Source organism: Pleurodeles waltl, chromosome 1_1 (assembly GCF_031143425.1).
Source record: "Pleurodeles waltl isolate 20211129_DDA chromosome 1_1, aPleWal1.hap1.20221129, whole genome shotgun sequence".
Classification (NCBI taxonomy): domain Eukaryota; kingdom Metazoa; phylum Chordata; class Amphibia; order Caudata; family Salamandridae; genus Pleurodeles; species Pleurodeles waltl.
The window spans coordinates 62,965,389-62,979,493 of NC_090436.1; the positions used below are offsets into that span (position 1 = coordinate 62,965,389).

The window sequence follows — 14,105 nt, forward strand, 5'->3', positions numbered from 1 at the left end:
TCGACGCACAGCTTGTTTCGCGGCGAGAAAAACGCTGCACACCGACGCAGATCGACGCGACGCTCTTGGGACGATCGAAGATCCGACGCACGGCCTCGCAAGGACAATGCCGCCCGACCTCTAGAGGAGAAATCGACGCGACGCCTGCCGTGAGATCGTAATTTCAACACGCAGCCCCGCAGATCGAAGTCTAGAGGAGAAATCGACGCGACGCCTGCCGTGAGATCGTAAATTCGACGCGCAGCCCCGCAGATCGACGCGCAGCCGGAGAACAAGCAGGAGAATCCACGCACAGACCCGGGACAACTGGTAATCCCCGCGATCCACAGAAAGAGACTGTCCACGCGCCGGAAAACGACGCCGACTTCCCCGCGTGAAAAATAACGACGCAAGTCCGTGTGTGCTGAGGAGAAATCGACGCACACACCCTTTTTCCACGCACCTCTTCTCTTGTGGCCCTCTGAGGAGATTTTTCCACTCCCAACCAGGTACTTGTGCTTGAAAGAGACTTTGTTTATATTCTAAAGACTTAAGACACTTTATATCACTTTCCTGTGATATTTCTACAATTTTCCATTGCAACTTTATTCTTTTTTACCTACAATTATTCCGATAAATATTCTATATTTTTCTAAACACTGTGTGGTGTATTTTTGTGGTGCTATATTGTGGTATTGTATGATTTATTGCACAAATACTTTACACATTGCCTTCTAAGTTAAGCCTGACTGCTCGTGCCAAGCTACCAGAGGGTGGGCACAGGATAATCTTGGATTGTGTGTGACTTACCCTGACTAGAGTGAGGGCTTTTGCTTGGACAGGGGGTAACCTGACTGCCAACCAAAAACCCCATTTCTAACACTGCCGTTTGAGTAGATTTTTTACTTGAGTGGCATCAAAATCAACTTGAATGGCTGTTCGCTCTTGTACACCACGTAGTGCAATTCATGCTGATTTTTCAGTGTTGCTCATCCTACTAGTGCTAAATTGCAGAGTAAGCAGCACAACATACCTCCGTTATGTCTCTTGGCAGAACTCTTGCAGAATCTTGTTTTTATGTAACGCTGCAGAATTCCACAGAGTGAAACTCCGCGAGGTCTGACCACCCCTTGTTACCAGCGTAGCAAAGGATTATAGTTTTACTTAGACTTTCTAAGCATTTTTATTTGTTCTTTAATGAGAGTAGGAATATAAAAGTTAAATGACTTTCCCAGGATCACAACATTATTATTTTTTTTAAATAGGGAAGCTGGGGCCATAAATATAGGCCTCATTTAGACATGGGAGGTGACAAAAAATCCTTCTATTTCTGCAGACTTTATAGAGAAAGTACCTCTGCAGCGGTGGGGGGGGGGGGGACACTGTGGACCTTAAACATCAAAACCAACTTTGGACTGCATATCCATCAGCTCTGCAAATACTTGGACGCCAAAAGCTAACAAACACAAATGATGGACGGAATGTGGAACCAATCAAACACTCACCCCCAGTCACAAATCTGGGTTTAATCCATCAATTCTTTTGCTCACCACGCCACCCCAGTTTGGAATCAGCCATATGCAAATCATTCTTGGCCCTGTTCCCCATGAGAACGGTCCAGCCCAAACGGCCAGGTCCTCTCTAGACCGAAAACAAGCATCCAGCAACCAGTTTAAGGGTATCACCCTTCATCAGGCTAGCTCAAATCCAGTACCAGAGCCCGGGACCCACGTCTGGGCAAACCCGACACACTTAGGGTAACAAAATTGGACGTGGCAGCCATCACAAGTATTAAACCCATTTTCTTGAGGAGTTATATTACTACAGTGGTTTCAATATACACATAGAAACTTTTGAATAAATAAATCATTTATTCCAATTTCAACACCTGTAGATGTTTTTGTGGAAACATGGGGGTTCGTATGATGGAAGCACCAAGCCAATATCGCTCTGTGAGTGATTTTGGAAGGCCGCAGATGTTTTATTTTTTGTAAAGTGGAATTGGATATAATTGTGGTATAGATGAATGATAGAAGAACAGAATGTATTTGAAATCAGCAGTTGTATATACTTCTCTTCATGTCTCGGAATTGTTGAATAATGTAATTACATTGAATTAGTTTGCCCCAGAACAGCCTGAAGAAACTAAAGTGTAAGTGAAACATGTAGGCTGTGGGGCCAAGACAATATGGAGCATGCCACGTTATAACATATTCATATGTTTAAAAATATATGCTATAAGAGGAAAATCCAATGCTATAATTAGGAATACGAATAATGGATCTGAATCCCTGGAAAACTGATGTCAGTGTGTACCGAAGATGTTTTAGATATTAAAATGTGTTAATTTTATTTATATATTCGTTGAATATGGATTAAATTATTTCTTTATATATAAAAAATGTCTTTGTGTATTTTCAAACCATTCTAATCAAATAACACCCCACGAAAATAAGGTTCAATTTTTTAACTTAAACATCATTTGGGTACTGTCTTGCACTGTACACTGATATCGCAGTTCTGAGGTATTCAAATGGTCCTAGAGAGGCACCTCTATACTGGTATATACAGTACACCAAGTTCCCATTACTGAGGCATTCAAATGACTCTTGCGAGGCACCTCTATACTGTACTGCACTGCACAGTACACTGATATCCCAGTACTGAGGCATTCACATATACAGTACACTGAGTGATATCCCAGCACCATGGCACTTACAGGGCTCTTAAGAGGCACCTCAATGATGTACTGCACTGCGCAGTACACTGATATCCCAGTACTGAGGCATTCACAGGGCTCTGAAGAGGCACCTCTATACTGACATATACAGTACACTGACTGATATCCCAGCACCATGGCACTCACAGGGCTCTTAAGAGGCACCTCTATGCTGTACTGCACTACACAGTACACTGATATCCCAGTACTGAGGCATTCACAGGGATTTAGAGAGGCACCTCTCTACTCACCTGCAAAGTACAGTGATATCACAGTACTGAGACTTTCACAGGGATCTTAAGAGGCACCTCCAGCCTGCCCTGCACAGTACACTGATATCCCAGTAATGAGGCATTCACAGGGCTCTTGGGAGGCACCTCTATACTAACTTGCATGGTACACTGATATCCCAGTACTGAGTCATTCACACAGCTCTTGAGGGGCACCTCTATACTGTACTGCCCTGCCTATACACTGATATTCCAGTACTGAGGCATTCGCAGGGCTCCAGAGAGGCACCTCCATACTGACATACACAGTACTGAGGCATTCACAGGGTACACTGACATCTCAGTACTGAGGCATTCACATGGCTCTTGAGAAGCACCTCTATACTGACATATATCGTACCCTAATATCCCAGTACTGAGGCATTCACAGGGCTCCAGAGAGGCACCCCTATGCTGACATATACAGTACACTGATATCCCAGTAGCGAGGCATTCACAACGCTCCTGATAGGTGCCTCTATACTAACATGCATGGTACACTGACATCCCAGTACTGAGGCATTCACAGGGCTCCAGAGAGGCACCTCTATACTTACATATACAGTACACTGATATCCCACCACTGAGGCATTCACAGGGCGTATGGGAGGCGCCTCTATACTAACCTGCATGGTACACTGATATCCCAGTACTGAGGCATTCACAGGGCTCCAGAGAAGCACCTCTATACTGCCCTGCACAGTACACTGACATCCCGTACTGAGGCATTCACAGTGCTCCAGAGAAGCATCTCTAGACTGCCTTGCATTGTACCCGGATATCTCAGTACTGAGGCATTCACAGGGCTTGAGAGACGCACCTCTATACTGACATATACAGTACACTGATATCCCAGTACTGAAGCATTCACAGGGTTCCAGAGAGGCACCTCTATACCGATATCCCAGTAGTGAGGCGTTCACAGGGCTCCTGAGAGGTGCCTCTAAACTATCCTGCATGGTACACTGACATCCCAGTACTGAGGCATTCACATTGCTCCAGAGAAGCACCTATTTACTGACATATACCGTAACCTGATATCCCAGTACTGAGGCATTCACAGGGATCCAGAGAGGCACCTCTTTACTGATATATACAGTACACTGATATCCTAGTAATGAGGCATTCACAGGGCCCCTGAGAGGTGCCTCTATACTAACCTGCATGGTACACTGACATCCCAGTACTGATACATTCACAGGGCTGTAGAGAGGCACCTTTATACTGCATTGCACAGTACAGTACACTGATATCTAAGTACTGAGGCATTCACTGGGCTCCAGGGAGGCACCTCTATACTGACATATACCGTACCCTGATATCCCAGTACTGACGCATTCACACGGCTCTAGAGAGGCACCTCTATACTGACATACACAGTACACTGATATCCCAGTACTGAGGCATTCACACGGCTCAAGAGAGCCACTGCTATACTGCTCTGCACAGTACAGTGATATCCCAGTACTGAGGCAGTCAGAGGGCTCCAGAGAGGCACCTCTATAATGACATATACAGTACACTGATATCCCATCACTGACGCATTCACACGGCTCTAGAGAGGCACCTTTATACTGACATACACAGTACACTGATATCCCAGTACTGAGGTATTCACACGGCTCTAGAGAGGCACTGCTATACTGTTCTGCACAGTACACTGATATCCCAATACTGAGGCATTCACAGGGCGTATGGGAGGCGCCTCTATACTAACCTGCATGGTACACTGATATCCCAGTACTGAGGCATTCACACGGCTCTAGAGAGGCAGCTCTATACTGACATACACAGTACACTGATATCCCAGTACTGAGGCATTCACACGGCTCTAGAGAGGCACCTCTATACTAACCTGCATGGTACACTGATATCCCAGCACTGAGGCATTCACACGGCTCTAGAGAAGCTCCTCTATACCATCCTGCACGGTACAAGGACGTTGCACATCTCCAGGGTCTCGCTGTGAATGCCTCCACTGACCTGCACCGTGTAGTGATGTCTCAGTGGTGAGGAGCTGCAGGGCTTGTGTGAGATACACGTGTGTTGACCTGAGTCTTGCGTGTAGGTTTCAGTTCCCAGAGAGTCAGGGCGCTGTCACTGTGCACCCCATACTGGCTCTCCAGCTCTGAGACACTGGCGTGCTCTAGCGAGGCACCTCTGTACTGAATTACACAGTAATTGTAATTGTATTTATGCAGCGCTTACTACCCCTGATAAGGTACCGAAGTAGCTTTCGGCGAGTAGGACAGTAGAGTGAGATCCCAGCACTGAGACGTTCAAAGGTTCTCACGATTTGTCTCTTCACTGCCCTGTCCTAAGGAGTGAGATCTCATTACTGAGGCATATACAGAGCTCTCACAATGTATCTCTCCTCTGACCTGCCCTAAGGAGTGAGATCTCATTACTGAGGGATATACAGAGCTCTCACAATGTATCTCTCCTCTGACCTGCCCTAAGGAGTGAGATCTTGTTACTGAGGGATATACAGAGCTCTCACAATGTATCTCTCCTCTGACCTGCCCTAAGGAGTGAGATCTCATTACTGAGGGATATACAGAGCCCTCACAATGTATCTCTAAACTGCCCTGCCCTAAGCAGAGAGATCTCATTACTGAGGGATATACAGAGCTCTCACAGTGTATCTCTGCACTGCCCTGCCCTACGCAGGGAGACCTCATTACTGAGGGATATACAGAGCCCTCACAATGTATCTCTACACTGATCTGCCCTAAGCAGAGAGATCTCATTACTGAGTCATATACAGAGCTCTAACAATGTATCTCTCCTCTGACCTGCCCTAAGGAGTGAGATCTCATTACTGAGGTATATACAGAGCTCTCACATGGTATATCTACACGAGCCAGCACCATGCACTGATATTCCAGCGCTGGAGCAATGACATGGCTCCTGTAACGCACCTGTACACTGACTTCCACCACGCACTGACCTTCCACGGCTGAGGCATTGACATGTCTCTTGGGATTCACCTCTGTACTTCCACCATTCACTGATATCCCAGCAGTGAGCAGTTCACAGGGCCCTCGCTATTACCCTCTATGTTGCCCTGAAACGAGCACTGATATCATAGTAATGACGGCGGGCGATAAGCTGGTGATAGCTCAGTGAGCTGACGACGTTGCAGAAAACTGCGCACCCTGTCGGCTACATACCACATCTCAGTGGGAAAGCGGAGCTAGCGATCATCTGCCGCGGGGTCAGAGGCACTAAGGGGCATATTTATACTCCGTTTGCGCCGAATTTGCGTCGTTTTTTTCGACGCAAATTCGACGCAAAACTAACTCCATATTTATACTTTGGCATTAGACGCGTCTAGCGCCAAAGTTCATGGAGTTAGCGTCATTTTTTTGCGTGAACCCCTTCCTTGCGTTAATGATATGCAAGGTAGGCGTTCCCGTCTAAAAAAATGACTCCCAGGCATGTGCGTGGTATTTATACTCCCGGGCAAAAATGACGCCCGGGAGTGGGCGAGGCAAAAAAACCCGCATTTGCGCCTGAATTTAACGCCTGGGTCAGGGCAGGCGTTAAGGGACCTGTGGGCTCAGAATGAGCCCAGAGGTGCCCTCCCCTGCCCCAAGGGACACCCCCTGCCACCCTTGCCCACCCCAGGAGGACACCCAAGGATGGAGGGACCCATCCCAGGGACATTAAGGTAAGTTCAGGTAAGTATTTTTTTTTTTTTTTTTTGTGGCATAGGGGGGCCTGATTTGTGCCCCCCTACATGCCACTATGCCCAATGACCATGCCCAGGGGACATAAGTCCCCTGGGCATGGCCATTGGGCAAGGTTAGCGCAGTTTAGCGTAAAAAAATATAAATACGGGCCTAAGGGTACCAGAGACTCAAGTGTTAATGCACCTGCTGTGGTCGGTGTGTGCGTGTGGGTGTGTGTCTGTGTGTCCGTGTGTGTGTGTGCATAACTGTGTGCGCGTGTGTGCGCGCAAGCATCAGTACGTGTGTGTGAAAGTTGGTGTGTGCGTGGGTGTGCCTGCGTGTGTGTGTGTGTGTGTGAGAGTGTGCATCAGTAGGTGTGGGTGTGTGAATGTGTTTGTGTGTGAATGTGTTTTTGTGTGCGTGTGTGTATGCCTGTGTGCGCAAGCATCAGTATGTGTGTGTGTGCGTGTGAGTGTGCATCAGTATGTGTGCGCGCGTGCATCAGTGTGTGTGTGTGCATGTCTGTCTGTGTGTGTGTTTGTAACAGTGTCTCTGTGCAGGTCACATCTTCCAATCAGAGTAAGGCAGCGCACGCTGTTAATTATGGTACCCGCAATGTTAACAATAGCAAATACTTGTAACGTTGACAAACTCAAGCTTGGCAATTCACATTTTGATCGGTTTCATTGTCTGGTTTACCCAACCGGAGTAATGACCCGAATGCGCTGCAGCTGAAGAAATTATTTAGTCAGATGCAAAACTGCCTTTTACAGGCAAGAAACGTCATTACAACTCACCAACGTTACACCCATCAATGCCTCCGACGGTGGGGAAACCCAGGCCTGGGAAGTCAAGTTGTATATGGGGGTACATGGTTGGATTTACCATGTGGGCAGGGTTTACACCCTTTTAGCTCGTGAGGGAAACCATAGTTTTCACTCTTGACTGCCCTGCCAGGCTCTTGGCACATGCGCTACTGTGAGCAGCGCCTAAAGCGCGCTGACAAGCATCACAGGGCTGTCCCATGAAAGCCACACGGTGCGCATGCGTGCTGCTTGGATATCGATGGTGGGGCAGGAGGGCCATTATTGGCTTAATTCCTTCTGCATGGAAAAGGTCCCTAACATCTGATATATGCCCAGCGGTAACATATGGGGGGGGGGGGGGGGGAGGAGGTATGGGTGTCGTCGGCTCATTTTGGGATCCATCAGATCTCTAGTCCTTTGCTATGTGTGTTCATCATTTCCTCTCAGTCCCTGTCATTGTGATGACACACTAGATACGTCAACCTCAATATTACTGTGGTACCTCTGCCCTGTGCTCTAGTTTTCTGATGGACCTGGGTGCAAATGGTGGGCGCCCGATGCTTTTAAACCCACTTGGCCACGAATCTGCAAAAGAGTCCTAAAAAGTTATGTTACTCAAAAAGCCACCACCCAAAGTAACCGTGTGTCCAACTCAAGTCCAGATTGATGGATGGTGTGTGGCAAGGGCTAGTTCCCAATGTGTAGAGGTGGTGTTCAGTTCATCCCGCGGCAGCAGATATGGTAACAGGGATTCAGGGCACCAGGAATGGTTCAGGAGAGACTAACTGGACTCCTACCTTAGCTCTCAGGGCTCAATCCTTTACAAAAGGCACTACTGGCACCTGATGTCAATGCCACCCAATGCATGAGGGGCCCCGTTTGTTGGGCCCACATTAGACCTGGAGCACCAACTCACAAACTGCCTAGGAAATTTGGATTTAGGGTTGAACCGGGATGTCTACCTGTGATATCTTCAGAGCAGTGACAAATAGATGGTTCAAATGGATCCAGATTAAGGGTGACTGGTCACAGTCAGTGGAAGACACCCCTAATGCCTACAGAGAAGAGAAATAAAATGCCTTCATCCCTCTCAGCCTAGATCAAGGCAGGTAGGAGCTCCCACAAAATCAAAGGGAGTGCTGGACAGGTTACAGTCCATGAAGACACACTATGCTGTAAGTCTGGGAAATGTCCCTGCGGAGCTTGACCTTCATGATGGCTCGGCATCTTTTAGGTCAGCCCTGATCATCTGCTGCATGTTCCTGGTGGCTTGTGCTTAGCTCTTGACCTTCCAGATGGAGCAGCATCTCCTAGGCCAGCCCTGGTCACCTGCTCCATGTTCCTAAAAGCTCCAGCTTAGCTTTTGACCTTCACAATGGCCAGCATATCTTAGATCAGCCCTGATTGCCTGCCGCATGTTTCTAAAGTCTCCAGCTTAGCTCTCATCTTTGAGACAACCCCTGCACCAGTTTTAGACAAATGGACTTTACATCTGGGCTTTTCTACCCAGGTGTCTACTGCTCTCCTCACAAGGACGGTATTTATCCCCCTGCGGGTCTAGAGGCAATGAGCCAAAACCAACCAATCAACCATCTCTAATTTAGGGCATGGGTTTGCTCTGGGACAGAGTGTCCTCTCAATTCTCAGGCATTATCAGACGAGGGGCAGGCATCAAGGATCAAGAGACTCTAGTGGTTGATGTCTCTTGGTTGGTTGGTGATGCCCGACACAGGTCAGGCGGAAAGGGGAACCCAGGCACTGGCTCTGGGCAGATGGGAGCCGGAGTGGACGTAGATGTACATCCAGAGGATCTCTGGAGCTGAACTCCATCCACAACAATGAAACATCCACAAAAGGGAAACGAGACGTGGAAGAAGATCTGTGCCATTTTATGAAGGCAAACAGTGTGTCTTCTGTGAGACACTAACATTTCTGTACATGACACAACACGCGCTAGCTGGGATCCTCAAACGAAGTGTATAGCTAAACGATTGAAACTTATAAGTTGTGGATGTTAAAACACACTAAAACAAGCAGAATTCTGGGGTAAAGTGTGCCATCTGTAGGGTGACCAGATGTCCCGGATTTCCCCAGACAGTCCTGGTTTTTAGAGGACTGTCCCGGTGTCCCCACGCTTCTCTTAATTTTAAACAAATGTCCCGGTTTTTGGGACAAAGGTCAGATCATTACATGAATGCCCCATTTTTTGGGACAAAGGACAAATTATATAGGGAAGAACAAGTTAAAGGTATGCTCTCCTTTAACAGACGCCTACAAAGTATGAAATAAGTAAAGCCATTTATCTGTTACTGTCAGGCAACTCAGTCCCCTGTCTGCTCCCGGCAGCGAGATGGAGTGGGGAGCAGAGAGAGGTGGGTGGGGGCAGGTTGGGGATGCAGGGTGGGAGGTCAAGCCATAGCTAATTTTATATGTGTAGTCCTGTAAGTGTGTGTGTGTGTGTGTATGTAAACACACACATGTATAGGCACACATTCACAAAGCTGTGCTGTCTGCTGTAAGCCTCACAGCCAATCATGGCAGCGCAGACAAGATGGACGCCTGCAGACACTTCCCAGCAGCCTCTGCTCAGCTCACAGACACAAAAGCCTCACTATTTCCAATGCGCTGCTCTAAATGCCAGAAAACTAAGTTTTTTGTAAATATTTACTCGTTTAACTAACTCGCCAAGTACAAATAATACTGACCCCGCTCTAAGTGAGAGAGACTGTCTGCCAAGAGTATGCTGTATTTATCCCGGTACAATTGGTGGAATTTGCTCAGTGTTTGTGATTAATTTGTTTAAATGAAAGCAGAAACAAACGCGGAGCAGTGAAAGTTAAGAAACTAAACCAACAGTTTACTCAAGCGTGAGTTCTCGCGAAACACTTTCATGTACATGCCCGCAAGGATTGGTCACTCACATGACACTGACAGGTATATTACGCTGGGGAGGTAGCTTAGTGGGTTCAGACCCTGCGTCGCTGATCTTTGAGTAACTTTGAGACCTCAGTTTTGAATCCTATTCGCATCATAACGGACGATTAGTTTTGCATTCTACACGCGTTTGGCAGTGTTAGTTACATGTATTTAAACTGCCATATACGAATGGAAGTTAAGTTGGTTAATTCAAATAAATGTAGACCTAACATTTATTATTACTTTTTTGCTGAGATAGTATTTGGGGAATTATCCCCCCCTCCACCGTCCACCAACACCTACTCCCGATTCCGCATTTTTGTTTCATTGTACTTTTTTTTTCTTTTGTTTGGTAAACATGCACATTCATCCACTCTCCTGCTGCACAAAAGCTAAAAGTAAACTCTTTCTGACTGTAGCGCCCCGAACGGATCGTAAAAGCACTTCTAAATATCGATGTTACATCACCATACGAATAGCGATATGAAAAGTTCATAATTTAAAGAAATGTGTCTATTGAAATAATGCTAGTGCAGCTCACCCCTCAGGTACAAAATATCTATAAAGTCGAATCAAAATTTGAAAAGTGTAGAACTTTTACGGCTTTAGAAACTGATAAATATGTACTGGGTGTAAATTCATGATAGGACACAATTAAGTTGTAAAACACCGAATAATAACTAAAGGGCAGAGTGTTAAGACGAAAGACAAATAGTAAAACCTGGCAATAGCTAAACCTACATGAGGCAGACAGATTTTATGGTTATAAGGCTCTAGAAGTCCAAAGTCTTCACACTAGGATAGCAATAACACCTGTCTGTTACAGTGCCTAGAAGCATCCACTGCTACGTTAGCTATACTATTTGAGGCTGTGACACTTAGGGCCTGATTTAAGAAAAGTGGCGATGCACCCGGAGCTTTGCAGGATTAGCGTCAAAAATGTTGATGCAAAGCTCATTGAGGCCCATTGTAACCAATGGCGTGCTTCCCTTTAATGCCTGCTCAGAGCAGGCGTTAAAAGTGCCGAAAAAAATGCTGCAAAGAAACCTCTTAGATTTCTATGTGCCATTTTTCAGCCCCCACCCAAATGGGGGAATGCCCCCTTTGCACACAGTATGCCTGCCACAAATAGTTACAAAGTGGCACAATGCATGCTGTGCCACTTTGTAAATTTGGCAGAGAGATCTTGGCCTCATTGGGCCACATTAGCGTAAACAAATGACGCTAATGTGGCGCAAGAAGGCGCTAGGGGCTCCTAAATCTGCCCCTTAGTGCAGCTCCACTTTTTAAAATCAGCCCCCGCAATAGCACTTAGCTGCCTTCCCCTTAGGTTTGAGCTATAAAAATATATACTACATCCATGTGCTGAAGGTTGTAACAGTCAGTCTGGATATTTATTAATTCTAAACCAATTAGCATTGTCCTTATTGTGGGGGGTGTGGCGTATCGCCACATAGCGGAATTTCCACAAGATCACACAAAGCGATGTAATAGAAAAGTGGGATCAGATACCAGGTCTCATGATTGCACAACAAAACAAAATACAGAGATTGTGTTTTCCTGCTGCAAGACAGCAGTGCCAACAACAAAAGAACTATAAAGTGCACCACCTGCAACAACAAAAACATAGTGATAGTTAACAATTCTGTACAAATTATCACAAGCAGTTCATATAATCCAGACCCTAATGTGTACCCATTTTACCACACTTACGCCTACATTATAGTCACTGTGGGTACCAGTGGAGGTGCCAGGGGTTGACTCTACCCAGTGCTTAATTTGTAAATAAAAAGGTGCCGGTGCCCAAAGCTCTCCTCTGAAATTCGCGTCTGCTGCAATTAAATGTGCGAGCACAGAATACTGAGGCAGCTAATCCTGAAGCCATCTCGGGCTTCTTCAATCCATTTACTGCCAGTCCTTTCCCCTTCAGCTCACTCTTGCAGCTTTCTGCTTCTCCCTTTCTAAGCTTGTCCGTCTTTCTCTTCCTCCATCTTTCCCTTATGTGTCTTTTCCTCGCAGTAATTGCGTGATGCAGAAAAATAAGTGCCGGCCCTCAAAAATAAGTCCCGGTGCCCACCATCAGCAACCACTGGCTCAAATTAAGCACTGTCTCTACAAGAAAAATCGCGCCTGTGTTTGCACCTGAGGTATTTTAGGGGGTATTGCTGGCTGCTAGATGGTGTCGACTCGATATCTGAAATGGAAAAATAAAAGTGCAGGTATTCACAATTCAGGAGTATATAGTTGTCACGGAGAAGTGCCGGTACTCTCCTATTATTCATATGGGATCCCTGCTGGGAAGTGCATGAACTCTCTCAAAATAAACAAGTGCGGGTACTCAGTACCTGTGAGTGCCGGGCCATTTAAAGGACTTTAAAAATGCTAGATTTTGAGGCTTTCTTCATAGATGGGGAGAAAAAGTGTAAAATACTCCGATTTTAAGGTGAAAGTGCTAAATACAGAATAGAGTGTTCCAAATTTAGAACTTCCTCCAGAAACTGTGGTGTTTTCTATAACCACCCGGTTCTAAATCACGCTGTTTCTGTTAGTGGAAATACCACGCGCTGTAATATCTCATGCCGCGTTGTCGTGTGACGGTATTACTGCACAGAGTATTACCACACACCTTTACGTACGAGGATGGGAAAATAATGCAGTACCCAAAAATCTGAGGAGATTCGGAATAACCTCTGCGGTTTTAATGATTTTAGCAGAAAAAGGACATTTGTGAATTAAACGACAATGAAATCGTCAAAGCGCCTGAACGCCTCGAGTTTTCGGCGCTATAGAAGAAACCAGATGGGATCACTTACCTTGGACGGGGAGGGCGCAGAGCAGCGCCGCCAGGAGGGCAGCGAGGGGCACCTGGGGGGCCATGGTTGAACGCACACAGCAGGCACCGTGGGATGGGGGGCGGGGGCACCTGCCTGGCTGCTTTCAGGACGGTCTGACGGTCCTTCCACGAGCCTCTATTTAAGAGGAGCGCACCCCCGGTTTCCTCTCCCACTTCTTGGCCCCCGGCCCGGCTGCTGCCCAGGAACCGATCACTCAGCCGTGGTTTAGCCCCCGGCCCTCGCCTCGGCTCCTCAGAGCGGCCCGCGGAGCACAAGGTTCACTCCACACACCCGATAATTGATTTTGTTTTTATCAGGGGTTGCAAATCTGGTACATCTTAAAATGTCTCTTTCTGGCTATGACTCCCCTCCCCCCCCAACTGAGTCCTGTAGAGCTTTGCAGTGCTTAATTTGTAGAAGGGTAGGGCCATATCTAGGCGCATCGGTCCCGATGGGCCACTTTTATTGCACGCCCCTGTCCCACCTAACCACACCATGGTTCCGCTGAATTTACAATACGGCGCACCAGGGAGCTTGTTTCCACATTAGCATCATAATTTATAACACTATTGTGGTGCTTTTCTGGATTAGCGCTATATATTATGGCGCTAGTGCAGCAAAGCACTAGGGAGGCCCATAGGCTACTATGGGTCCGTCACTTTAATGCCTGCCCCGAACAGGCCTTAAAAATGACGGAAAAAAATGTTGCAGTGAAATCTTGTGGATTCACTGCAACGTTTTTGCAGCCTCCTTGCATGGGAGCGCCTTCCTTACATACATTTTACCTGGTGCAAGTATATTGTGGCGCAGGGGGTTGCCAAGCGGCGCAATGCATGCTTTGTGCCACTTTGTAAATATGACATGGGGAAATGGCCTCCTTAACGCCACATTAGCATTAAAAAAAAAAA

The 14,105-nt window shown here is 46.7% G+C and overlaps 1 protein-coding gene across 1 annotated transcript in view; it reads right to left on the reverse strand.

Annotated features, from left to right (window-relative positions):
* Window positions 1–13,467, reverse strand: part of CCL21 (C-C motif chemokine ligand 21) — a 37,811-nt gene extending 24,344 nt beyond the window's left edge. The window contains exon 1 of the mRNA XM_069213470.1: window positions 13,177–13,467. Within this exon, the coding sequence (XP_069069571.1) occupies window positions 13,177–13,240 (64 nt within the window). The 5' untranslated portion in view covers window positions 13,241–13,467. The remainder of the gene's footprint in view (window positions 1–13,176) is intronic.
* Window positions 13,468–14,105: the final 638 nt, after the last annotated feature.